The sequence below is a fragment of the Beta vulgaris genome, chromosome 2 (assembly GCF_026745355.1).
Source record: "Beta vulgaris subsp. vulgaris cultivar EL10 chromosome 2, EL10.2, whole genome shotgun sequence".
Taxonomy (NCBI): domain Eukaryota; kingdom Viridiplantae; phylum Streptophyta; class Magnoliopsida; order Caryophyllales; family Amaranthaceae; genus Beta; species Beta vulgaris.
Window position 1 is genome coordinate 13,251,743 of NC_079203.1, and position 27,379 is coordinate 13,279,121.

At 33.0% G+C, this 27,379-nt stretch overlaps 2 protein-coding genes across 2 annotated transcripts; one reads left to right on the forward strand and one right to left on the reverse strand.

Moving 5' to 3' along the window:
- Nucleotides 1–349: 349 nt before the first annotated feature.
- LOC104887390 (uncharacterized) lies at nt 350–11,251 on the forward strand. The gene is made up of 3 exons (XM_010672006.3): nt 350–831; nt 1,867–1,933; nt 10,673–11,251. The coding sequence occupies exons 1-3, from the start codon at nt 827–829 to the stop codon at nt 11,249–11,251; spliced, it is 651 nt and encodes a 216-aa protein (XP_010670308.2). The 5' UTR covers nt 350–826.
- Nucleotides 11,252–20,392: 9,141 nt separating this feature from the next.
- On the reverse strand, nt 20,393–27,089 carry LOC104887303 (probable WRKY transcription factor 4). Its single transcript, XM_010671916.4, has 4 exons — nt 26,388–27,089; nt 24,954–25,588; nt 23,098–23,256; nt 20,393–21,022 (listed from the first exon to the last, which is right to left on the reverse strand). Exons 1-4 carry the CDS (start codon nt 26,826–26,828, stop codon nt 20,761–20,763), a joined length of 1,497 nt encoding a protein of 498 aa, XP_010670218.3. The 5' UTR covers nt 26,829–27,089; the 3' UTR covers nt 20,393–20,760.
- Nucleotides 27,090–27,379: the final 290 nt, after the last annotated feature.

Here is a 27,379-nt window from a genome sequence, read left to right on the forward strand (position 1 = left end):
TTGATATTATGAATGTACACGTTGAGACAAATCCAACAAGACCCCACATGAATATGTTTTCTTGTATACATTAATGAGAATATTTGGTCAAAGATTTTAAAATTTGACTCCCAAAATAGAAATGACAACTATATTTTGGGACGGAGGGAGTAATAAATTCAAAAAATAGGATGGAAAGGAGATTGAGGAGAGAGAATATATGGTGGGATTTGGTAAAAAGGAGGAAAAGAGGATGTGAAGATCTAAAATATAGATCATCCATTGGGCAGTCAAGAGATCATAAAAATCAATTATAGATTATGAATGAGATAGAGGAGTGAAAAATAAATAAAGTAATTGATGATATCAAATTTAAGATCTATCCATCTGCCATGCTCCAAATATCCTTCTGCCGGTTTAATGAGGAAACCCCAAAACCCCAACTTCCCTTCATCTCTCTCTTTCCTTGCAGCTTCGCCTGCCTTCTCGCGGGCTTTCCAAGTTCGCCGGAGCCACACCTACCCCCAGTAATTCCTCTCTCCTCTGTTCGTGTTGATGGCGGATGGGGTGCTAGTGCACCGTTTCTCTCTTTCCTCCCTAACGGTGTTATCGTCGTTCTTGTTGACCATTGCGAGCCACGCGACTACTGGAGGATCGTGGCTGAGGTGTTGTGCGCTAGTGGCCCCTTTTCTCTCCCCTGCTCGCATCTTTCTCTCTCCCCTCGATGAGTCGATGTTGATGCTCCTATTCTCTCTCTCCTTGGTCCGTGCGGCTAGAACCTCCGGGCACCGGCGATGCTGTTGGTGTTGTTGTTACTCTGCTTTCTTCTCCCTCCTCTATTTTCTCTATGAGGTACTACATCCCTTCTCCTCTTGTTTTTTTTTTTTTTTTGATATATTTCCCTGATATTAAGAAATTGGTCTTGAAAATATGGTTGAAACAATATGGTGATGGCGTTGTTAATTTTTTCGTTCATGGCTGATTTATTATTGGTTGTACTTGGTTGAATAGTTCTGATTCTAGCTATTTTCTTCTCTACATCTTCAAGTTTTGGAAATATATGTCTGTTGAGACATGCAATGTAGAATTTGATTGAGCTATATGATGACGTTGTTGGCTGTTTGTGGTAATCTATAATTTGGAATTCGAGTTTATACTGAAATACGCGAGAGGTGTAAGTTCCTAGTGCAATCAAATCTCATTGATGCTTAGAAAGGGATCAAGTATAAACCTACGTAAGCAATTGCGTTTTGGAATCTGATAATCAAATGTCAGTAATATGTGTTTTGGACATAAGTTATGAGTTCTAACAATTGGTAGTTTTATGATGATAATACGTTCTTAAGTGCTATCAAACTAAAGTGGAATTTCACTTTTATGAAGATTTTGTGGTTTGAAAGTGAATGAACTCAATGGGATTATATTAACATTTAAGGGGATCTAAAGTATTCTATCACCCAAGTTCAATTAAGTACACTACATAAAAGTTGGAACTCTTTCTAAGGAGACCATGTATATTTAAGTGATTCATACTAAAAGTGGATTAGAGTTAGTGTATCAAACTCGAGGTAAGCTTTTTTAAAGGACGAAGAAGGTTAACATATAAACAACTAATGGTATAAAGCAAATAATATTTAGAGTTTTTTGTCAGAAAGGACCTAATAAAATACAAGTTTTGTGGGGAAGGACCTAATAAAATTTTTTTTGTCAAAAAGGACCTAATAAAATACTTTCGATTGTGAACAGGAACCACTTTATGAATTTCCGGCCAAATTTACTATTTACCGGCATTGACCCTTTTTTTTTACCCCTAATTGGCTCTTTAATGTTTGGTTCCTATTTTAACTGACCGAAACATATTGAATTCTCACACTTTCCTCGCAACAGCGCAATCTCCATCCAAGGAAAGCATCAAGTTATTCGATCTTATCCTGCAACCTTCATCAAATCCAAGGTATGTTTTACTCTTCAAATTTTTCTCTCTCAATGTTTAAGGGTTTATGAAATTTAGGGCTCCTATTATACGTTTTTCCCAAAATGGCAAATTAGAATTCTTAATTTTACGTTAATTTCTCTTCTCCTCCTAATTTTACGGTAATAGAAACAGAACATTAAAGAGTCAACTAGTGGTAAAAAAAAGGGTCAACGCCGGTAAATGGTAAATTTGGCCGAAAATTCATAAAGTGGTTCCTGCTCACAATCGAAAGTATCTTATTAGGTCCTTTTTAACAAAAAAAAATTTATTAGGTCCTTTCCCACAAAACTTGTATTTTATTAGGTCCTTTCTGACAAAAAAACCCTAATATTTAAGTATGCTGAGCTAATGTACGTCTACTGAACTCCAGGCTATGAAGACTAAGTTAATGCTCATTAGTACCTTTTTAACGTTAAACCTATGATTATTATAATTGACCTCCACTGAAGTTAGAGAGTTTTAACGTCATATACCTCAAATGGCTTATGATCACACATAAAGTATGTCTTATGTTTCTTAAATGGTCTGAAAGTATGTAAAGATGACTTCGCTATTTTATGGATATCGAAATGTGTAATTTTTACTATGAAATGTTGTTGTAGAATCACTATCTTATGAAAGGAAAACCTTGTTATGTTTCCCGAAATGATTTGAAAGTATGAAAGGATTAGTATGACATTTATGCTACGACTTTGCTATGAGTTACCTATATACTTAAGGTGATAAGGTATGTTTATAAATTTATGATTATACAAAGATATGCGTTATGATCATTCTGAAACGATCGAAAAGTACGAAAAGTGCGACTCTGTATAAAAAAGTTTATGACCCTGCAATGATTTCAAAAAGACACTTAAAAAAAAGAAACGTGATAAGGAAAAGTGAAAGATGTCTCTTGGCAAGGTATTTTGTAATGTTGGTCATGCCCGTTCCATTCTGGCGGTATTATCACCTTCTGTTGGACGACAAAAGTCTCCCATGGCACCCATGATCTGACCACCTTCTGTTAGGGGATCGAACATGTTTGCATCTATCACAAGCGTTACAAATTGCTTCCCAGTCAAAGTTTATAGATGGTAAGCCATCAACTAAATCCAATTTTCTCAATTTGTTAAGCAATCTAGCGCTAACATGTCCAAGTCTTTTATGCCAAAGTAAAGGGTTATCTTGTAGTGCACTCATGCATGAAATTATATCGTCATGTAAGGTATTTAGACAAGTTATGTAAACGTTATATAACCTCTTACCTTCCAATACTAATTCCCGAGTGTCTTTGTTAATGATTTTACAGATAATTTCATTGAAACTCAACAATATTACCCCGATCACACAATTGTGAAATACTTAACATATTGTGTTTTAAACCGTTTACCAGCATTACATTCTCGATGGAGTGCATTAGGGATTTACCAACATTTCCTATTCCAATTATTTCTCTCTTTTTGTTGTCGTCAAATGTAACACACCCTCCATTATGGGTTACTAGTGAGAGGAATTGAGATTTATCACCAGTCATGTGTCTTGAGCAACCACTGTCGAGGTACCATAGGTTGTTTCATCTCACGTTTACCTACACGATTATCACTTATTAGTTTTAGGAACCCAGATTTGCTTGGGTCCCTTTTTCTTTCGTTGAGCTTCTAGTAAATCTTTCCTAACCCATATTTGAGTTACATATTTTACATTCTTTGCAATACAATTTTTCTTGATTTTACAGTTATCAATTAAGTGACCATTGTTTCCACAGAAGTTGCAAATCAAATATTCATGTAGATCTACGTATTTTCTTTTACGAAAGTCTCTTTTGAAGTTTCTGGCACTGTGTCGTACACTATGTTGCCGATCCGAATATCTTAAACCAGTTTTGTTCACATTATTTGTTGGGTTAGTCAAGTGATTTAGAGCATTTAGTCCACTTTTCATACAACCTTCGAGCATTAGACAATTGTGATTCTAAAAATTCGACAGAGTTATTCAAATCAGTATTTCTTTTTCTCGAAAGTTTTAAATCTCTTTTAACTTTGTCAAGTTCCTCACTTATATATCTTAGCCTCACTGGCAGCATTAGTGGAATAATTTTTTATTTCAGTCTTGAATTCTTAAGTTCAACTAACTCATGATTTAGTGATTCAATTTGTTTTTCAAGACTCGATTTTTCAGCTTCTAATACAGTGTATGTCAATGTGCCATTTACGATTTCATTAGCAAAAGACTTTTCGAATCTTAGTGCGTTTATCTCAGTGTATTTTTCTTCAATTATTTTCTCTCGTTCATCAATCGCTTTCAGCAGTATTTTATGTTCTTTTAACAAATCTTTATATTCAATATCTAGTCCAGTCTTTTGTTTGGTTAAATTCTTTATCTCCTTTTTCAGGATAGAAAGATTATCATTCATATCTTGACAGTCATCAATAACGTTTCCAAGCAGAGTAACAAATTGATTTTTCGAGAGAAGATGAATTGAGAGTTGCAAAGATAGTAGGCTTACCTCACGTTCTTCGATTTCTTCTAGAGAGCTCGAATCTTTTGCCATTAGACATAGATGAGAGTCATCCTAGTATTATGCCTTTTTCAGTGATGTCTGTACATCATTCAAACATAGTTTAACTTCATCGCACTGTGCTAGTGACTGTTATTCATCCTAATCCGATTCTCTCCAAACAGCAGCAATCATTGCTTTCTTGATTTCTTTCTTTGATTGTTCTCGTTTTTCCTTGGGTTTTTCATCATCTCATAGGGGATATTCTTTAATCTTAGGATCAAACTCTCCGCACAAACAGCCAGAGTTAGTAGCACTTTTCTTAGAGTTAGAAGTAGTACTCTTACCTTTGAAGTTTTCGCTTCTTATGGAATTATTGTTCCTATTTTTTTTAGAAAATTCTGAAATCTTTTAGTGAGGAGCGCAACATCATCATCGCTATCATTATCTTCAATTTCTAATTCAATGTTCAAGGCTAAACCTTTATTCTTTGGTTCATTAGTTTTGGAATCTAAAACCAGTTCATGAGTCATTAGTGAGACAATTAGTTGTTCTAATGAGAGTTTAGTCAAATATTTAGCCTCTTGGATAGCAGTGATTTTTAGAAGTCATCGATTTCTTGAACTTCTTAAAACTTTTCTTACTAGATTTCGAGAAAAATAGGTTTTGCCTAGAGAATACAATTCATTAGTGATTAGTGAGAATCTAGTGGACATCTCTTTAATTGATTCATCATTATTCATAGTAAACAGTTCATATTATTAGACAAGTAAATCTATTCTTGATTGTTTTACCTCATTCGCACCTTCATGGACGAACTCCAGTGTGTCTCATATTTCTTTTGTAGTAGTGCAACCCGAAATTCTTGAGTATTCATCTTGTCCAATCCCAAATTTGAGAATGCTCTCTATGGATACTCAAGAATTTTGGAATAGATTTGGAACTGGACCAGATGAATAGATTTGGAATTGGACCAGATGAATACTCAAAAATTTTGGCTTGCACTATTGCAAAAGAAATATGAGACACACTGGAGTTGGTCCATGAAGGTAAGAATGAGGTGAAACAATCTAGAATAGATTTGCTTGTCCAACAATATGAACTGTTTACTATGAATAATGATGAATCTATTAAAGAGATGTCCACTAGATTCTCATTAATCACTAATGAATTGTGTTCTCTAGGCAAAACCTATTTTTTCTCAAGATCTAGTAAGAAAAGTTATAAGAAGTTTAAGAAATCGATGGCTTCTAAAAATCACCCCTATCCAAGGGGCTAAAAATTTGACTAAACTCTCATTAGAACAACTAATTGCCTCATTAATGACTCATGATGGTTTTAGATTCCAAAACTAATGAACCAAAGAATAAAGGTTTAGCCTTGAAAACTGAATTAGAAATTGAAGATAGTGATAGTGATGATGATGTTGCGCTCCTCACTAGAAGATTTCAGAATTTTCTTAAAAAAAAAAACAGGAACAATAATTCCATAAGAAGTGAAACTTCAAAGGTAAGAGTACTACTTCTATCTCTAAGAAAAGTGTTACTAATTCTGGCTGTTTCAAGTGTGGAGAGTTCGATCATAGGATTAAAGAATATCCCCTATGAGGTGATGAAAAACCCAAGGAAAAACGAGAACAATCAAAGAGAGAATTCAAGAAAGCAATGATTGCTGCTGTTTGGAGAGATTCGGATTAGGATGAATAATAGTCACTAGCACAGTGCGATGAAGCTAAACTATGTTTGAATGCTGTATAGGCATCACTGAAAAAGGCACAATGCTAGGATGACTCTCATCTATGTCTAATGGCAAAAGATTCGAGCTCTCTAGAAGAAATCGAAGAACGTGAGGTAAGCTACTATCTTTGCAACTCTCAATTCATCTTCTCTCGAAAAATCAACTTATTACTCTGCTTGAAAACGTTATTGATGACTGTCAAGATATGAATGATAAATTTTCTATTATGAAAAAGGAGGTAAAGAATTTAACCAAACAAAAGACTGGAGTAGAACTTGAATATAAAGATTTGTTAAAAGAACATAAAATACTGCTGAAAACGATTGATGAACGAGAGAATAATTGAAGAAAAAGACACTGAGATAAACGCACTAAGATTCGAAAAGTCTCTTGCTAATGAAATAGTAAATGGCACAGTGCCATACACGGTATTAGAAGGTGAAAAATCGAGTCTTGAAAAACAAATTGAATCACTAAATCATGAGTTAGTTGAACTTAAGAATACAAGACAGAAATAAAAAATTATTCCACTAATGCTGTCAGTGAGGCTAAGATAAGTGAGGAACTTGACAAAGTTAAAAGAGATTTAAAAATTTCGAGAAAAAGAAATACTGATTTGAATAACTCTGTCGAATTTTTAGAATCACAATTGTCTAATGCTCGAAGGTTGTATGAAAAGTGGACTAAATGCTCTAAATCACTTGACTAACACAACAAATAATGTGAACAAAACTGGTTTAAGATATACGGATCAATATGGGTTAGGAAAGATTTACTAGAAGCTCAACGAAAGAAAAAGGGACCCAAGCAAATCTGGGTTCCTAAAACTAACAAGTGATCATCGTGTAGGTAAACGTGAGATGAAGCAACCTATGGTACCTCGACAGTGGTTGCTCAAGACACATGACTGGTGATAAATCTCAATTTCTCTCACTAGTAACCCATAATGGAGGGTGTGTTACATTTGACGACAACAAAAAGAGAGAAATAATTGGAATAGGAAATGTTGGTAAATTCCTAACGCACTCCATTGAGAATGTAATGCTGGTAAACGGTTTAAAACACAATATGTTAAGTATTTTACAATTGTGTGATCGGGGTAATATTGTTGAGTTTCAATGAAAATATCTGTAAAATCATTAACAAAGACACTCGGGAATTAGTATTGGAAGGTAAGAGGTTAAATAACGTTTACGTAACTTGTCTAAATACCTTACATGACGATATAATTTCATGCATGAGTGCACTACAAGATAATCCTTTACTTTGGCATAAAAGACTTGGACATGTTAGCGCCAGATTGCTTAACAAATTGAGAAAATTGGATTTAGTTGATGGCTTACCATCTATAAACTTTGACTGGGAAGCAATTTGTAATGCTTGTGGTAGATGTAAATATGTTCGATCTTCTTTTAAGTCAAAAACGTTTGTTAGCACCTCTAAACCTTTGGAATTAATTCATATGGATCTCTGTGGTCCAATGCGTATAAGGAGTCGAGTTATATGAAGTTTTATTCAAGATGGATCGTACTTTAGTCCTATAATATATGTGAGTACTTGTTGATAATTTTTCTAGATTTGTATGGACCTTATGTCTTGTTGGAAAAGTTGAAACTTTTGATGTATTTCTAGTCCACATTCGAAAAGTCCAAAATCAAACGAATTACAAACCGTTATCTGTCCGAACTGATCATGGCACTGAGTTTGAAAATACAGATTTCGAGAAATTTTGCAATGACAACGGAATTGATCATCACTTTTTTGCTCCAAGGACTCCGCAGTAGAATGGAGTTGTAGAAAGGATGAATCGTACTTTAGAAGATATGTTTCGAACCATGCTATTACATTGTGGCTTGCCTAGAAATTTTTGGGACGAGGCAGTGAGTACTGCATGCTACATATATTATAGGACTAAAGTACGATCTATCTTGAATAAAACTTCATATAAACTTGTGGATGGCTGATGAAACTAAAACCTGCCCATTGCTCTGTAGGGAGATAATCGGGTGATATATAATGTAATGTGAAACTTGTGGATGGCTGATGAAATAAGCGGAAAGTGTACTCCGGACTAGTCGCAGTTATTGGCAAAAATTAAAGCGAGTGGTTGGGTGACAACTCCTACTGTCGTAGTGTAAGCTTTGTCTCCTCCGCCACATTCTCTTCCCCCTGGTTAAAAGAAAGTTATGTTGAATTATGAAAGTTATTACGATATTGGATTCCCGATAAGAAATCAAATCAGGTAATGTAATAGATGTTTATTCACTACTTGAATATGAATGACGATATTGGATTCCTTATAAGAAATTGTATCATGGTAAGTTGTTATGATATTGGATTCCTGATAAGGAATCATATTTTGATATTGGATTCCTGATAAGGAATCATGTCATGGAGTGTTGTCATGTTATTTAATTCCTGATAACAAATTGGCTTTAAGGGTATAAGAAATTGATTAATATGGTATTTGAGAATATAAGTTGGATTTCTTATCAAAATCGATTAAAGGAAATAAGTTATACAACCTATATTAGAGTTGGTTAACTTAGATTCCTCATAAGTAATTGTGATATGTTGATTGCTAATCAAATGAAGATATATGAAATATGTCTATGTTTTGTTTGTCATTATATGAACGATGGTGTACTATAAAGTGAATTTAATAATGGTATTGCATGTATGTGTCCGATAGGGATAATGCTATACTTTGTTGTGACTTGTGTGATTAATTTGAGCATGATGATTGTTGAGAGTCGTTTTCAAGTAAAAACCACCAAAGCATGTGTTAATCACGTTACGGGTTCAGTACTCAGCTTTGCTGATGTGTGTATGTCATTTTGTCATTTTTGTGGCCTGTCACTTGGTGGGTGGTAGTTTATTAAATGTTTCAGGTTAAAGTTCTAAGTTAATATTCACAAGTTGAAGCTAATACGAGCTGGAGCAGTGTTATAGTTGTTATCGAAGTGAGGACGCTCGACGTTGTAATAGTTAGCAATTTAATTAGTCATAACATAATTTTGTATTTAAGAGTCATTAGCTCCTGCTCCTGATTCTGGTTGTTGCTTCGCGAAAGCGTTGAGATTTTTGAGTTTGGAGTATTTTATAAATTGAAATTGTAAACATGTTTAAATTATTTTTCGCTTTAGGGTTGTCCTATTTTTAAAGGAAATTTTACCGGATTTTCTATAGAAATTTATTAGAACAGAGTTTGAGAATCAAGACCATGATGTTATAGTTAATTAGAATTGAATAGCATTGCGAATTGGGTTTCACACTCTCCGATGTAGTTCGGTGAGTGTGATGGTAATAGTTCGGGTTATCTTGACTAGAGTTTCTTTCGCTATGCTTAATCCTCTGTAAGTCGGTCGGGAGGATTCGGGCAATTATATAGTTATGCTATGTGTCTGTCAATGTTTTTGTTTTGTCACTATGGCCTGTCTTTTGGTGGGTGGTAGTGTTGCAATAGTTTCAGGTTGAATTTATTGAACACTTCTTCCTGATAGAAGTAGTTAACAGTTGGACCTAATATACTTATTTACATGTTTCGAGGCGAGAACGTTCTCTTTGTATTAGGTAATCATTAATCTTTAGTTTTTATTTCTATTTCTGGATGAGCGACAGTGCTCTTGATGCTCTTTTGCTGCTGCTCTGTGTAACCGTTGAGTTCTTGATTTGGAATGTTTTCATATTGAAATTGCAACACGTTTTTCAAGATTTTCCCATTTTGGTTAGTCCAATTTACAAAGGAAATCTTGTTGAAATTTCTAGAAAATATTATTCAATTATTGAATTGTTTCTTTAAAGAGTGCAAAATAAAAGTAATGTCAATGTAAGTTGATGTTATATGACGGCTTGTATTTTCCTTAAGTGGAAAGTACGACGGTAACACACCGGCTAACATAGGTTTTCAGGTGCTAATTTTGATTAATTAATTTAGTAAGGATGCATAAAAGTCGGGGCGTTACACTAGACTCTTTAATGAAAGTACATGTAGTAGGCAAGCCTCTCATTCACATAGATCCTGATGAAGAGGATGAAAATTTTCGAGGATTTGTTCCCGAAGAAATAGCCCTCGTAGAAGAGGACATATCGCCATTTGATTTTGACTACTTCAACTTAGCAGTTAATTATATCACGCACAAGAAAGGATACTTCCCAGGCATGTCATTGGGTAGTAACAAGTCCAGAGTACCTCCTGTCACTAATTCCAAAGTAGTGGAAAATCTATTTAGCTAAGGATACAAGCCTATAAGGAAGAAGCTAAGAAAGCGTATCACACAACGAATAGCGTACCACAACACCAAGGATAAGGACAATATTATTTCCTTCCCTATCGATCCACTCTGAATGGGTAATTTCTAAGGGAAGGAGAAGATTACCCTCGCTACAAATTCCCTAAACCATTTTACCAGGCTTAGGATGGAGTGATCTTACCAGGATTTGAGATATTCTTGTATTGTCACTTTCTGGAAGAAGGGACTCATGATCTCACAATTAAACAGTTCACTGAAGACTGTTTATACTACAAGGGATTAGGACTTCTATTCGGTCAAGAAAGCCTCGAATGCCCAGACAACACTGCTCACATACTAGTTGTACTACAACACGAAGCCTTCAACCCTGCTATGCTAATCACTTTCGTAAGTGGCACCATGCAAGGATGGAGGAAGACTATCAAGCTGACTACTCCAAATGGAAAGAAGATGATCTTCACCACCAGGGAAGGGTCGGTGTTTGAAGAATTCGAGTCTTTTGAGTCACAACCTGAGTATGAGTCCGAGTCTTCTGAGTCTAGCGTCCCAGTTGAGACTACATTTGAGTCTGTTAATTTTAGTGTCCAAGTAGAGTCTTTACTTTTCGCTGAGTCATTGTTCAACAATATGATTTTTTATTTTAATAGTATGAACTCATTTGCTTATGACTTGTGTACTATCTCTAATTCTTCTCCTTCTCCTTCCGATTTTAACAATGAATATGAAAAAGAAATAATTAAATCAGTGCAAGAACATGAAAATAAGACTCCAATAATCGAAGAAACGAAAAAAATTAATCTTCGGATGATAATGAACCAAATGAGCTAAGAATGGGATTAGGTTTAAATGAATGTGAACGCGCCCAATTAATCAAATCGTTAATTGAATATATTGATATATTTGCATGGTCCAATTTGCGTATGCCATACATTGATCGTGAAATCGCTCAGCATACTATACCTCTAACCGAAGGCATGAAATCTGTCGAGCAAAAGTTGCAGAAAATGAAACCTGACGCATACTTGATAATCAAGGAAGAAGTTATTAAACAACTTAATGCAGGTTTAATTAAAGTAGCTAACTGCCATGACTGGATGGCGAATGTTGTACCTGTGCCAAAAAATGATGCGAGGGTTAGGATTGGTGTTGATTATAGAGACCTCAATAAAAAAATTCCTAAGGATGGCTTCCTCTTACTTCACATAGATATCCTAATATATAGACAATACTGCTAACCATGCCCTTCTCTCCTTCATGGATGGGTACGCAGGATATAACCAGGTTAAAATGGTCGAGGAAGACCTGGAAAAGACTAACTTCATCACACCGTGGGGGACCTTTTGGACTAAAAAACACTAGGGTAGCCTATCAAAGAACTACGACTACCCTTCTCCACGACATGATGCATAAAGAGGTAGAAATCTATGTAGATAACATGATATTTAAGTACAAGGATAGAGAGGGACACCATGCCGTCCTTGAGAATTTCTTCATGAGACTTCAAAAATACAACATGAGACTTAATCCACAAATATGTGCCTTTAGGGTCACTTCAGGGAAATTCCTAGGTCATTTCATCAGTTTTAGAGGGATTGAGATGGACCCTACCAAAATAAAAAGCTATAATCACCATGCCTCCACCTAATTTTTTTTTTTGGCAATTCAAAGTTATTATTGAAAACCAAAAAAACTTGGTTGTGATTCAAGCATACAAAACCCAATTACTCAGCAACAAGCTGGTAATAGAGGGAGAGCAGAAAAACACAAAAACATCACATTGTTAGCATGTGTATATCCTCAGCTTTACATCTAGCTGCCACTCTAAACATAATATCTTTGTATACTCTGTCAGGTTGCATAAGAGTGTTACAGAATGTTTTTTGATTTCTCTGGTGCCACAGCATATAAACTGCCTCAGTGAACAACATAACATAAATTCTTTCTCTTCTAGTTTTGGTGTGAGCTTTTCTACATGCTTCTTGTAATTCCATATTGAATCCTTGCCCTCTTCTGTGAATATGAATAACTCTAAGCAGCTGGCTCCACACTATATTAGTATACTGACATTCAAAGAACAAATGCTCAATTGTTTCATTTTTATCATCACAAAGCTTGCAAACAGGATTACATTGAATGTGCCATTTCAGTAACCTGTCTGTAGTTGCCAACCTTTACTGAGTTGCTAACCAAAGAATAAACACACTTCTAGTTGAATCTTTGTTATCCTTAATCACCCTTCTCCAAGAAACTCTTTCATTAACTGCCTTCATTCTAAGATAAGCTTTATGGATGCTAAAGCTTTCATTCACTAACATTGACTGCCAACCTCCATAAGCCTGAAGTTGATCTCTGGCTTCCAGCACTTTCTTAAGAATCCAAGAGGTGTTGTTGCTTTTTTATGTAATAGGTATGGATCCACTGAACCCACAACTTCTCTCTTTTAAACGAAATAGCCCATAGGAGCTTCATGATTGCTGCTTGATTCCAGACTTTCATATCAATCAAGTTCCACCCTCCTGTACTTTTGCTATTAAATAGGATCTCCCATGCCACTGGAGATTTTTTTGAAGGAAGCACTGCACCAGTCCAGAGGAACTTCCTACAAACTCCTTCAACAACCTTAATGATCTTCTTTGAGAGGGGGAAAATGTGGCCCCAATAATTCTGCATACTACTTAGAATAGTTCTAATTAGCTGCAATCTCCCAGCATAGGATAGAAGGCTAGCCATCCACCCTTGGGCTTGTTCAGTAATCTTCTCCACTAAAGGTTTACACTGAGTGAAGTTGAGTATTTTTGAAGCTAATGGGACTCCCAGGTACTTGAAGGGGAGTTGCGCAATTGGCATATGTATAAGCTCAGCAAGCATTTCCTTCTCCTCCTCAGACACCCCAGACATGTAAATGCATCTTTTTTCCACACTTGCTTCTAACCCTGAAGCTGAAGAAAACTTATGAAATGCAGCCATAATCTTGGATATTGAACTATGATCTGCCCTTGCAAGTAATAGCAGATCATCTGCAAACATCATGTGTGTGAGATTTATCTTTTCATACTTAGGGTGAAAATTAAAATCAGGATTCAAGTGAAGCTCATCTAGGCATCTACTCAAATATTCTATGCTAAGAGCAAACAAAAATGGAGAGAGTGGATCCCCCTGTCTAACTCCCCTCTTAGCTTGAAAAGGAACTGCAGGGATGCCATTTAGCAAAATAGAATAGCTAACACTTCTCACACAAGCCATAGTCCACTAAATGTATTGATCAGGGAACCCCAGTTCAAATAACATTTTCTCTAGGAAGCACCATTCAACAGAATCATAAGCCTTCTTTATGTCTACCTTGATTAGGCATCTAGGAGACATATGTTTTCTATTGTAACCTTTGATCAGCTCAGTAGCAAGTAATATGTTATCTGCTCCACCTAAAAATTAAAAGCAAGTAAGGGGGTTCTTAGGCAAAATTCAATACTTTAGTAGGTTCATCTCCAAACTGACCATGGTGTGCGAGCGCATCTTTAGAAAGCTTAAAAAGAGTGTTGTTGCCGAATGAGATGAACATTGCCAAAAAGCCGTTGACAAAATCAAAGAATACATATCCAATCCTCCTTATTAGCACCTAGTTTACCTGATATACCTTTAAGACTGTATTTGACTTTGACTAAGACCGCAGCTGGGGCCATGTTAGCATAAGAGATTCATGAGAAAGAGTGTGCCATTTTACTACATTAGTAAAAAGCTCTTGCACTATGAATCTTGTTGCACTCCCTTATAGAAGCTTTGCCTTACACCAGTATGGGACACTAAGAAGCTTAGGCATTATATGTTCACTCACACAATCCACATAGTGTCCCGACTAGACCTTCAAATTCTTATTTGGAAAGCTATCCCTTAATGGTAGACTCTTTTGCTGGGTAGTAATGTAACACATCGATAATTCTCTCTTTTCCAAAATACCTTTTCAATATAAAACTTAGAGAATCATCAAAGCATTATCGCCTCTGTGATAATGTATCGCCTTATTTAGAATTTTGCAGTAGAAAACATAGTAAATAACTTTAGAATTAAAATTTAGTTAATAAAGTGTCAACTCCAAAAGTCAAACCAATAAAGTCTAACTTAAAACCAAACCAACTTATAAAAGTATAAACTTAAAGTGTGATAAATAGACTACACAAGCTCTCCAATCCTGAACCCAATGATGCATCATCTTCAAACCTGTAGACAGACAATGCACTATTGATCCCTAGAGACTTCTCACCAAAATGGGTCATCACAGGATCAATAAGAGATAACCATGATCAACATACACAAACAAAGCATGTGGTCAGCAAAGCTGAATACTTCATAGTAAATAAAGAAACAATCCTAACATGATACTACTACATAAGAACAGTAATGAATAATAATATAATAAACTTGCATATAACTTTTACTTAACTAAACTTCACAACCAATAATGTAATTACTTTAAATAGAATAGTCAATAGAACAAGTTGTCTTGCTAAAAATAAGCCTTCCCTTTGGAAGACGAAATACGAGCACGACTCCGTATTCCCATGACCTACAATATTGATGAACTTTTAACATAAATAGGGGAACAGTGATCAATTTGATCCCAGGAAAGCCATGGGCGACCCATGTACTCCAACTCTCTACTAGTCCATATTTCAGACGTGTACAAGTCTAAAGCTATTGCTATCCACGTTTCACTTTACATAATTTACCATTTATTACTTGTTATGACTCACAAGCAATACAGATAATACAATGATCAAACGATCACAACTTTCATTTTTATCTTAGGATTAGATAAGTGACCAGATAACTTAACAACCCAAGATTAATTCAACCTTTAATCCAGTTTTCTATATTTGTTGAACCTGGCCAACAACCAACTAACCTTTCAAAGGTATAAAATATTAACTTACCAAATAAGGCCCTTAGTCCACATAAAGTAATGAAATAGTAAAAAGGAAACAACATGATTCAATCATGATCGAAACCAATAATATATATATATATATATTATATATATATATATTATATATAATATATTATATATATATATATATATATATATATATATATATATATATATGTCCCCATGTCAATTAATAAAATAAGATTTCCAACCATATGCTTGCATCAATCTTCCATACAAACATAATATATATCTCATAATCAACATGTTTTACACAACATCACAAAACATGCAAACTCAAGACATAGAAATCATATATGAACTTAGAATAGTTGCTATACAGGTTACCACATGATTCTTATCCTTAAAATCATGATACTAAGCACGTCAACACATACGTATGTACGTACCTTGTGTAGACAAATTGGGTGCCTACTTTCAATACCTTAAATGTCACCTACAACGAATTCTCCACCTAATAATAATCAATATAACCAAGAATCAATAATCAAATAATTTCCAGCAATTTAAAAATATTTTAAACCTCCTTTAAAAGTATTTAAAATCTTTCCATCATTAAAACTTCAATTACTAATACTTTCTAGTATAGTACTACTATACTAGTCATTAAAGTCTTTAAAACTCCATCACTAATATCGTTTTTAAAATTCCAGCAACATATAATCTGTTAAAACTCCTTTTATACATGCTTAAACATACTTAGACTTATAAGAATAATCAATTCCATAGTTTATAACATACTACTATGATTTTCCAATCTTTACACCCTAAAAATCCATTTGATAGTTAAAAATCCAATCTAATTAAGCATGATAAAAAAATCTGAATATTTATTTCTTCAATACATAAATTATGTAATCTTAGATTCATAATCAAATCATCAAAGTAAAGCTTTTAACATAATCAAACTATATAAAAAAAAAAAATCTTAAAAACACAATCTTTAAATAAAAACTTGAGGATGAAGAAAGGTAATCAAACCAAAGCAAAAAAAAGAAGGAACAAAGGTGTGCCGGCGGTTCGATGAGGAGGGGAGATTACTTGTTGAAGAAGAAAGTGTTGCTTGGGAAAGAAGAAAGAAAACCGAGAGAGAGAGAGAAGGAAAGAGAGGCCAAATTTTGTGTGTGAGGAGAGAGAAAATATTGTTTGGGAAAAAATATGGATTTATTGGGTTTATATATGTTTTCCTTGTGGGCTTAGGAAAAGGTAATTGCGCTCAAATAATGTTTAATAAGAAGTAAAATTAGTGTTTGGATCTCCTTACACAACTAGAAGTCCTTTTCCTAATCTAAATAGTGTTTGGATTCCTCAAGCCCACTTAAACTCTTTTTCTAAATCCAAAAAGTATCTCAAATATTTTTCATAGCATGCCTAAACAAAATATTTTAACTTCTTCAAATCATTAAAATATTTCCTTTGACTTTCGAATAGTCACCCTTCTAAAGAAATAATTTATTTCAATAATAAGTTAATATATGTATATATGTATATATGTATATATATATATATATGTATATATATATATATGTATATGTATATATATATATATATGTATATATATATATATATATATGTATGTATATATATATATATATATATGTATATATATATATATGTATATATATATATATGTATATATATATATGTATATATATACATATATATATATGTATGTATATATATATATGTATATATATACATATATATATATGTATGTATATATATATATGTATATATATATATGTATATATATATGTATATATAGACATATATATATATGTATATATATATATGTATAATATATATATATATGTGTATATATATATATATGGTATATATATATATGTGTATATATAATATATATATGTATATATATATATGTATATATATATGTATATATATATATATAGTATATTATATATATATATATATATATAATATATTATATATATATAATATGTATATATATATGTATATATATATGTATATATATATATATATATATATATATATATATATATATATATACATATATATATATATATATATGTATATATATATGTATATATATAATATATATATGTATATATGTATATCTATATGTATATATATATATATAAATATATATATATATATATATATACATATATTATACATATATATATACATATATAATCATAGTTAATATATATAATATATATATATATATATATATATATATAATACATATATATATATACATACATATATATATATATACATATATGCATATACATACATATATATATATATACATATATGCATATATATATATATATATATACACACATGCACTAAAATATTTTTTATAAATTTCATAAATATAAGAGGGATTACAAGTAATGCTGGCTGAATTTGACTTAAAGTTTGTGCCTCATAAATCCATCAAAGGCAATGTCGTCTAGCAGATTTCCTTGTCGATGAATCTCGCGAGAAGTATGAATTTCCTGATGTAGATCTTCTCATTACGGAAGATGAAAGTTGGGCACTATACTTCGATAGTGCTTCCAACAAAAAAGGACGTGGCGTTGGTGTACTCCTGGTATCAGCAGAGGGTGGACACACTCCTCTATATGTTAAACTTGACTTCGACGTTACTAATAACGCAGCCGAATACGAAACATGCATCACATGGCTCTAGGCTGCACTATCCCTAGACATGAAAAAAAAACTATGGGTATCATGGTGATTCCTCTTTGAACATCAACTAAATCTCCAAAAGATGGAAAGTTGAAAATGAAAGCCTCTTGCAATACCAAGCCCATCTAGAAGCTATAGCCGAAAAAATACTTGAAATACAATACACATGCCTTCCTCGTTTGGCCTATACTATTAGGATTCCTCGCACCATGTCTGAAATACCCCTTGACATTGAGGGATGGCAAGAGCCTCCTTATATTCACATCTTAGACAATTATACAGATTAAACTCCCTCTGAGCCTTGGTTCACTGACACCATCAACTACATAACCAAAAAGGCATATCCACTTGGAGCTTCAACAAGAGCCCAACGTGCCTTCAGGCTCCTGGCCTTCCAATATGCTGAATATTACGGGATATCGCACAACACCAAAACTCATGCACCTCTTCTGGATAGGTAAACCAGACACCATGAAGATGGATCAAGTCCATAGTGGAATATGTGGCACACACATGAACAAACTAATGTTAGCCCAAAAGATCATTCACTTAGGCTACTACTAGACTACAATGGAGAAAGGTTGCTATCTCTATAGGTAAGCCTGTCCAAAGTGCCAACTATGCACTAATTTACAACATGTCTCACCCTCATTTCTTTATACCTTTACCTCACTTTGGACATTCTCAACTTGGGGAATTGAATTGAACTGAACTGAACATGCCTAGTGCACTATCATGCGTCAAACGCAAATGACCCGCGCCATGCGCTAGACGCACTTTTATGCGTCTACTGCACTACTATGCACTAATTTGTTCTTCCGACATTCGCTACGATGCTATTAAAATTCATTAACTTGTTTTACGAAGTATTTAGACTCCTCTCGGTCTAAATAAAAAAATGAAACTTGTTTTTATTAATTTGCTAAACAAAAAAAAGCAAAAGTTAAAACTATGTTACATAATAACTATGTGGCATGCAAGCCTATTGAAAGTAATAAATTTAAAAAAATATAAAACAAACAAATAAAGAGGCATTGTTGTAATCAATCTTGCTTTTCCTTCTTAGGATCTGTTCTCTCCATATTATTTTCAGTTCAATTCAGTTATGTTCAGTTCAGTTCAATTCAGTTATGTTCAGTTATGTTCAGTTCAGTTCAATTCAGTTCTATATAGTTGCAATCAGTTCAGTACTATTCAATTCAGTTCAGTTCTATTCAATTCAGTTCAGCTATTTTATGCCGAAGAGAACAGACCCTTGATTTACTTCTATTCAATTGCAATCACTTCAGTTTAATTCAGTTCAGTTCAATTCAATTCCTATCCAAAATGGCTTGAGTTTCTAGACAAGCCTCCCCACTTTTCCAGTCTCTCCACTTTTTGTCCTTGATGTCATTTTACTAAAGAATCCATTGGTTATTAATTTATTTTTCCCATGTTTAGGGACTCGTTTTTGGCCTCATCCAATGATTGCAAATTGGAGGCTATTCTAGTTTTCGTGACACTTTACATGCCACTTTAGACTTTTTTTAACTCATTCTCGAATATTATACTTCCTCCGTTTTTTTAGATATTATACTTTTTATTTTAAAAAGTTTTAAATTAGATGTTACACTTTTATTTTGGATAATAACTTCTCTCTATTTCTCTCCTATTACATGTTCACATGTGACCCTTTTGTTTTTTATTCTCTCAATCTCTTTCCTCTCCAAAAATTACCTAAGAGTCCGTGATTTAAAAAGTGTAACATCTAAAAAAAACGGAGGAAATATTAGATAATCGCCTACAATCTTCTATTTATAGAGTATCCTGAAAATAAATACCACTTTCTTTTTAGTGATTTTCCACCTGATAGTGATCAAGTATGTTATTGAAACTTCCATTCTTATGTCGAAAAACTAAATAATATATTATTTATAATGTTCAAGTCAAAGTTGAATTACTTTGGCCGTGTTAAATAACTAATATACAAGAAAAATTACAATCACGTTTTTAATCTTTTCGATGTAAAATTTCACAGTTTTAATTTTCATAATTTTACAAATACAATATATAATTAGAAATATTATTGGTGATAGATGTACAAGGAAGATTATGCAAAAGCATATAGATAAGATAAAAAATATTAAAGATTTGTTCACTTTAGAATTATTAAGTTTCAAGCTCATAAGTTCAAATAAATTCAGTTAAATTCAGATAAGTCTGTATTAATTATGTGAAGTTAAGATATATTTATATTGCTTTTGACACCTTATAAATAAACTTCAATAAATTTTATTTAGTTACATTAAATTAAGTTAAGATAAGTTCAGAAAAATTCAGGAAAAGAAAATTCACCCAATCTATATTATTTAAAAGTGCTTTTATATATATTTTTGCATACCAAAGTTATACAACACCAGAACCCATATGGTCTCTGAAATACAAAAATGCATGTATCACTCTATTAGCTGTAAGTTGGACATACAAGTCCTCCAGCCAATTTACACACAAAACAAAGGACAGAAAAATTTATAGTTAGTACACACTGCCCTACAAATTCTGCAAAACTTACAGCATTTACCTTGCAGCCTTGCCCCTCTTATTCTGTCCTCCCTCTATGTACAGTTTTAGTTAGCACGCCAAAAACAGAACCCCAGCAAAACAAATGTAGCAATAAAGGGATAAAATAATGCACAAGTTATCAAGCTCACATACAGTTAGTTCAAAAAAATTAATTTCAAGCAAGAAGTTGCTCTTCTTTTAGGCGAAGAGTAATTGGTCTTTGATCGTTGCTTCCGAAATTCATCTGACCAACAGAGTTATTGTGTAGCTTCATCTGCGCTGCTTGAATGTTAGCAGCACTAATGCCGCCTCGCGTAGCCGGAACATCATGGTTGTGCTTCCCCTCGTAGGTTGTTATCACTGCACTCGCGTCTGTTGATGCTCTCTCTACATGTTTACGAACTTTACACCCCACTGTTGTGCATTTGTAGTAGCTCCTGCATTAAAAATATTGGAACACTATAATTGAGAAACCTTCTTCCCAACAAAGATTTTCAATTTACATGAGTGCAAATTTGTATCTGTATCCTAGATATATATTTCTAAGTATACATTCTCATATGAACTCACATTATATAATATATATATAATATATATATATATATATATATATATATATATTATTAATATATAATATATATATATATTATATATATATATATAACTAGGTTCAATTGATCTATGTGTCATTCAAAAAAAAAATCTACCCACATATCATATGCTAACAAATCCTTCAAAATCTATTGCCAGGTGTATAAATGGGATGCAAGTTGCTGATGTCCCACCTCTACACACGTCATTAGCGTCTGGCTATAAGCATCTATTCCAAAAATAAATTTTATTTGCCTTACTTACATGATTTTGAAACAAAAGTGAATCATTAACAACCTTCTGTATTTGGAAAGATTTGGTGAAAATTTAGCACTCATGCAGACCTTGTTAATTGACAAAGTAACTTTCATGTGTTAGGCATCATACACAAGTCGATGCAACTATGTTATCTTACATTTCCTTTATTGATTTTCTTTGACATCAATTAGTTTAAGACATAATTTATACACAATACAACGACATACATAACAAATTTTTTTAGCATATGTTATTAAAAAAATAATTTGGACATGATAGACATTGCAACCTTACCATCACCTAAGTATGTGCAACCTACTACCAAGAGAATGGTAATTAAGCATGCGCAAAATGAATATGATTCTTAATATTGAAGACATACTCATAAGTAAGTGATTGGCCAATAAATTTTTATTTTCAATCATTTTTGATTAATTTTATGTTGAATGATCAGTTGGTTTTAGTGAATAAATTAAACTCAATGATAACTTATAAGTATGTTAGTTGTACATTGTCTTTGAATACTCTTTTATAATAACATGTATAATTTTCTAATAATCAATCAAACTCAATAATATTGTTAGGGTAGTTTTAGTGAAATACATGCATCATATAATTTATTTTAAATTCTTATTTTTCTATATTGTATGTTTAAAATCTTATTCGACTGAATATATATTTCAATTGTGTATATGTGACATTTTTGTTGAGGTGGCAAAAAGTCATACGACCCACTAACTAAATAAGAATCCAACACGAAATTATTATCTGGTTGTTTAATTTAGTTTATTTTGGTAAAATATTAGTTAATAAGAAGTGTGTTAAAAAAATTCATGAGAGTGATTTGTTTGGGTTATGCATATGTTCAAGCTTGATAAACGGGTTAATAAACGCGTCAGATAAATAAAATCAACTAATAAATAAACAAAACAATTTACGTGTCTCAATATGCATGCGTTTAAGTCATATCTACATAAAACATCCGATGCATTTTTACACGGGTTCAAGTTAAAAGCTAGTAATGAAATAAACCACAGTGGATATTCAAGAATGATCCTAATTTTAGTGGATATTCTCAAAATAATTAAAACTCTCAGTTTTATTGTCTTTTTTTAATCCATGTTATAGGAAAACCAAAAGGTTCAAATTAGGTAATGCTATGTTTGGATAGCAAGACTTCATTTCAAATCCTGGACTTGGATGGCATGGAATTTGAAATTATGGAATTTGTCCAAATTCTTATCAAAAGCCTATATTAGTAGAATTTCAAATTCAAGCTATTACCTTGTCATTTGAAATTCTCTCCTCATACATATCCCAACTCCATGAGTAAACCCATACTTTTTTAATATTTAATTCTCTCCCTTCTAGTAAACCCACACTTTTTCTCTCTCCTCTATCAAACCCCCTTTAATTTACAAAACAGTGATTAGAAATTGAAATACAAACTTTAAATTCCAGATTTCAATTCCATTATTTGAAATGAAATACAAGTTTCCAAACACTACCTAAGAGGATTTCCAAAATTCCGTATAATTCCAAAATAATCAACTCGGGGTTATATTGATGAAGGTCGAGATTATAGATGTCAATTTTTCCTACATATTAATAATAACGAGGATCGATATAGATAAGTAAACACCCCGTGAAAATGATCTCATACCTCGGATTAGGATTGCCTTTAACAACTTTCTGGCCATACTTACGCCATCTATAGCCATCATCCAAAAGATCAACATCACTTCTTGTTTGCACAACAATTTTTGGCTCAGTCACGGTTCTGTGTGTAAATGCAGCATCAGATTGTCCTGCTCCAGCATTCCTGCTCACACCAAAACTATATAGATCAGAATATAAACATTTTGTAGAATTTTTAGAGGAGGAAAGAGAAACTTAGAGAGAATTAAAAACACTACATTTTTATATATTTTTCATGTACATAAACAATTAAATAAAACAGCCTTTAAATAAGCATGTAAAACACTACTAATAACATGCCCACTACTTAACCCACTACTTTTGTCCCACTAAATAGACCATTATGTAGACCACTAACTAATTATTTGCAACTAGTCCTAACTATTAGGAAAACTATTTGACTAATTTTGGAGCATAATCCAACACATTTTCTTAGTAACTTTATTTCTAAGAATATGAATGAGCTCTATATTATTTCCACCATTATATTGATGGTATCAGATACACCCTTTGCACGAGGATACTTACTCTAACGGAACCTTTTCAAAATGACATAAGAAACCAACAATCCAACATGGTCCACTTTTTGCCTGATAACAACACTAGGGATAATTTGTAACAAAATATGTACTTGATATAAACAAAAAAAAGCAAGGAAACTAAATATATCATGTTTTAGGTAATGTTATGTTAACTAAAATGGTTCTTATAATAGTTGTTTATTTATCTCTATTATGTAGGCCAAGAGGGGAGCTATGGTGTCCCCAATAAAATGACATTTTTATCCGTAGCTAAATATATATACTTAATTGGATATTCAAATTTTGTACAATTATATCCTTTCCTAATTTAAAGATGGGTCAAAAATTCCAATAATAAACTAAATAAGCATTAACAAAGTAACTTAACAAGATGAGAAAAATGGTTACTCAATAAAAAAATTACAAATTTAATTTGCCTACAAAACTTTACATCTAAATGTTTATCTCAATTTCTAAAAACTTTATAGATTACAATAGTTTGTATAATAATAATTATAAATCATACTTCTATAATCATATTTTGATGAAATTTATTAAGAATATACCCAAACAACCGACGCACACATCGTGTGCATAGAAGACCATTTAAGTATATAAGGTAGGTCTATAGAAAAGCAGCATATATAAGTTAACACTTGACAATTAAGTTTTGTAAATAATAATGCAACAATTACTTCATAATACAATTAAGTTGATTCATTCTTTGGTTAGCTACTTGGCTGTTCAAGGAAAACTTCAGACTACCACAAGGCTAATTCAGATAGGAATTAGACAATTAGTAATAATCCCTTGTGTCTTACATGCAACAGCGATAATGAAGATCATCAGCATTTATTTTTCAAATGTCATATGAGTGCTGTTTGTTTAACTGAGTTGAAAAGGCATCCCTCAAAATATGAAGTATATGAATATAAAGTGTATGAAAGGAGTTAGTGGGGCTCCACATACGTCAAAGAGCTGGATGAGTTAGTCTTTTCAATTAATGTTATTATAAATTTATTTGTAGACTGTTCAAAAACAAATACAACAAACTTATTTGTAGAAAATATACACATATATATATAGTTTAACTGGACATTACTACATCTACCCACCGGGTAGACTACCCGCTACTAATAGATAATTAAAATATTAGTATTTAAGTCTAGTTGGATTTCACTATCATAATTACCACAACATTATATTATGGGATGGGTAGTCTATCCGGTGGGTTAACAAGTTTTTTCCAGTTTAACTCCATTCATAATGTTATTTAACACTAAAATAAGAGAGTACTTGCCTTCTCTTGGGATTAGGTTCATCATTATAATCATAATCATCCCCAAATTGTTGAGAGTTTTCACCAGATTCTTCACTATCACTTGGTCCATTTAATTGCATAGACGTTGCTTGAGCAGAATCAAATTCTCTTCCAACACCACCTGACCATATAGCATTACCAAAACCATCACCAGGAATCAAACCATGGCCACTGTTATCTTTATTAGCTGGTCTTCGTCCAGTTTGTGGCCGCTCATGGTTGTGCTGGCCTTTGTAGATGATCTCAGTTATATGACCATCAAACGAGCGTTCCACCTTCTTCTTAACAGGACAATTAGGACTAGTACACCTGTAATAACTTCGCGGATATTCACTTCCTTTCACTTGCTTCTGCCCATATTTTCTCCAGTTATACCCATCATCTGCTGGCTTATCAACAGCTATTGGGAAGTTATTACTCGGAGCTCTCCGTTCTAGCAGATTCGGGTGCTCCGATAATTGCTGTCGAGATGATGCATTGAAGATTGAAGGTTGGTAGGTTGCCATAGATGGTGGTGGATTTGTGTCTGGTTGAATGCTGAGATGAGATTGAGATATTGCAGCCTGAGCAGTGAAGTGAGCTAAGGTTTGTTGCGGAGATAGACCTAATGGACTCTGCATTTCATACATAAAATACCTTTTATAAGTTTATTCTACTCTACTAGTTAATTCAAGCAACAACAATTTCAAATTACTCCCTCCGTCTTATAATAACCTTTCTTTTTAATGTTTGCACAATCTTCGATACATACATTTATGGTACTGCACCTATTTCTTATATGTTGGTGAAAATATATGGTCAAAGTTTATATAATGTAATTTTAAAGAGCGAATAAAAACTTCATTATGGGACAACGGGAGTACCAGTATTAGCATACCTTATAAAATAGAATTTGCCCGTTTAAAACTTGTAGCTAAAAGCAGATTTTCCAAACAAAAGATTTGCCCTTATTTTTTATAGAAAATATTGAGAAATCCATTCACCATGATCAAATATTTAAATTATTTCTTCACCCGACGTTGTCCTCCATTTATCGTGTTATTTGAGAAGAGAAACGTCGTGAGAGGGATAACTAGAGAGACTAACTAGATTGATCATGTTGATGAAAAAAAAAAAGTCAACGACCCTACCTTCGAACACGATTCCCTAAAAAATCAAAACTAAAAATTCTAAAAAATTATGATTTTTCATGCATATATATAGTATTATGAAGATCAAAGTATCGAACATGAAGGCGATTCTCATGCAGAAATTTTTTAACAGTAATATTTTCATGTAATAACCAAAACATTTGTAATACAAATATTCACAGCCCTATGAAAATCATCATAAAATTTAGTCATACTAAAAAGAAAAATATGAAAATATTATTATGACTATATATTATGTTTTAGAAGCTAAGGAAAGAAGTACCAGAAATGTAGGTGAGGTTAAGAAAGCAGAGGGACTAAAACCAGGAGAAATGTTGAAAACCGGCGCAACTGGTGGCAGAACCAAGTTTCCAGGCCTATTTTGCTTAAACCCAGAACTTCCACCACCATTTCCATTGCCATTTTCTCTCCTATCTCCCAGCTTATTGTCATTCCCCCAGTTCTCGGACACCGAGTTCAGCTCTCCGGTGGCCGGTAAATGAGTAGCGATGGCTCCAGCGAGGAGGTCGGAGAAAGACCGGAAGTCGTTGTCTGGAAACGGGTCGGAGAAAAGGTTTGACAACGAACCGGGGCTCGGAGACGGAGCCCCGGTGTATAAGGAGTGATCAGCTGGTGCTGATTTTTGTGAGATGGTTGTTCTTGGCCTTTGTTGTTGGTTTTGTTGTTGCCCAAAGAATTTATGTATGTCTTTAAAATCACTCATTTTTTTGGAATGGTATGTAATTCCAAAGATCAACTTTTTGGGTTTTTTAAGATTATGTCAAAGTTTTGAAGGTTGGATATGGAAGTGGTTTTTTTGGCTTTTGAATTTTGGTTGGGTAGTTTTGTGGAGAAGTTGGAAACAATCAAGGGCACATTATATAGTAGGGAATAGTATCCCATTCTTAGATTGGATAAGGAGGAAATGTTCAGCTAACCAGCTTTATCTAATTAGTATATGTGATACATTCAAATAATGCATATATGAGATTTTTAATATTGGTTTTTTCTGTCTTAAAATATAGTTTTCATTTCATTTTTCAAGGTTAACTAAGCTTTAGAGCTTTAGACCAAATATTCTCATTATTATATACAGAAAACAAACATACTCATGTGGAATTTTGTTGGATTCGTCTCAATATTTAGTTTATAATGTCAACTTTTTATTAATACGAAACTAAAGATATCGATGGTCAAGGATACTAAGACTATACAATAAGTAACAAAACTATAAATTTTGGGACTCAGGGAGTAATATATTGGGCACATCCTATA

Bases quoted from the DNA above. Each gene is read 5' to 3' on its own strand.
- LOC104887303 (XM_010671916.4), bottom strand. From the start codon at position 26,828: ATGAGTGATTTTAAAGACATACATAAATTCTTTGGGCAACAACAAAAC. The intron at 25,589-26,387 runs GTACTTCTTTCC...TATGAAATGCAG, and splicing joins TAACCTCACCTACATTTCTG to AGTCCATTAGGTCTATCTCC. The intron at 23,257-24,953 runs GCAAGTACTCTC...TGGTGTGAGCAG, and splicing joins GAACCTAATCCCAAGAGAAG to GAATGCTGGAGCAGGACAAT.
- LOC104887390 (XM_010672006.3), top strand. The intron at 1,934-10,672 runs GTATGTTTTACT...ACAATTAAACAG, and splicing joins CAACCTTCATCAAATCCAAG to TTCACTGAAGACTGTTTATA.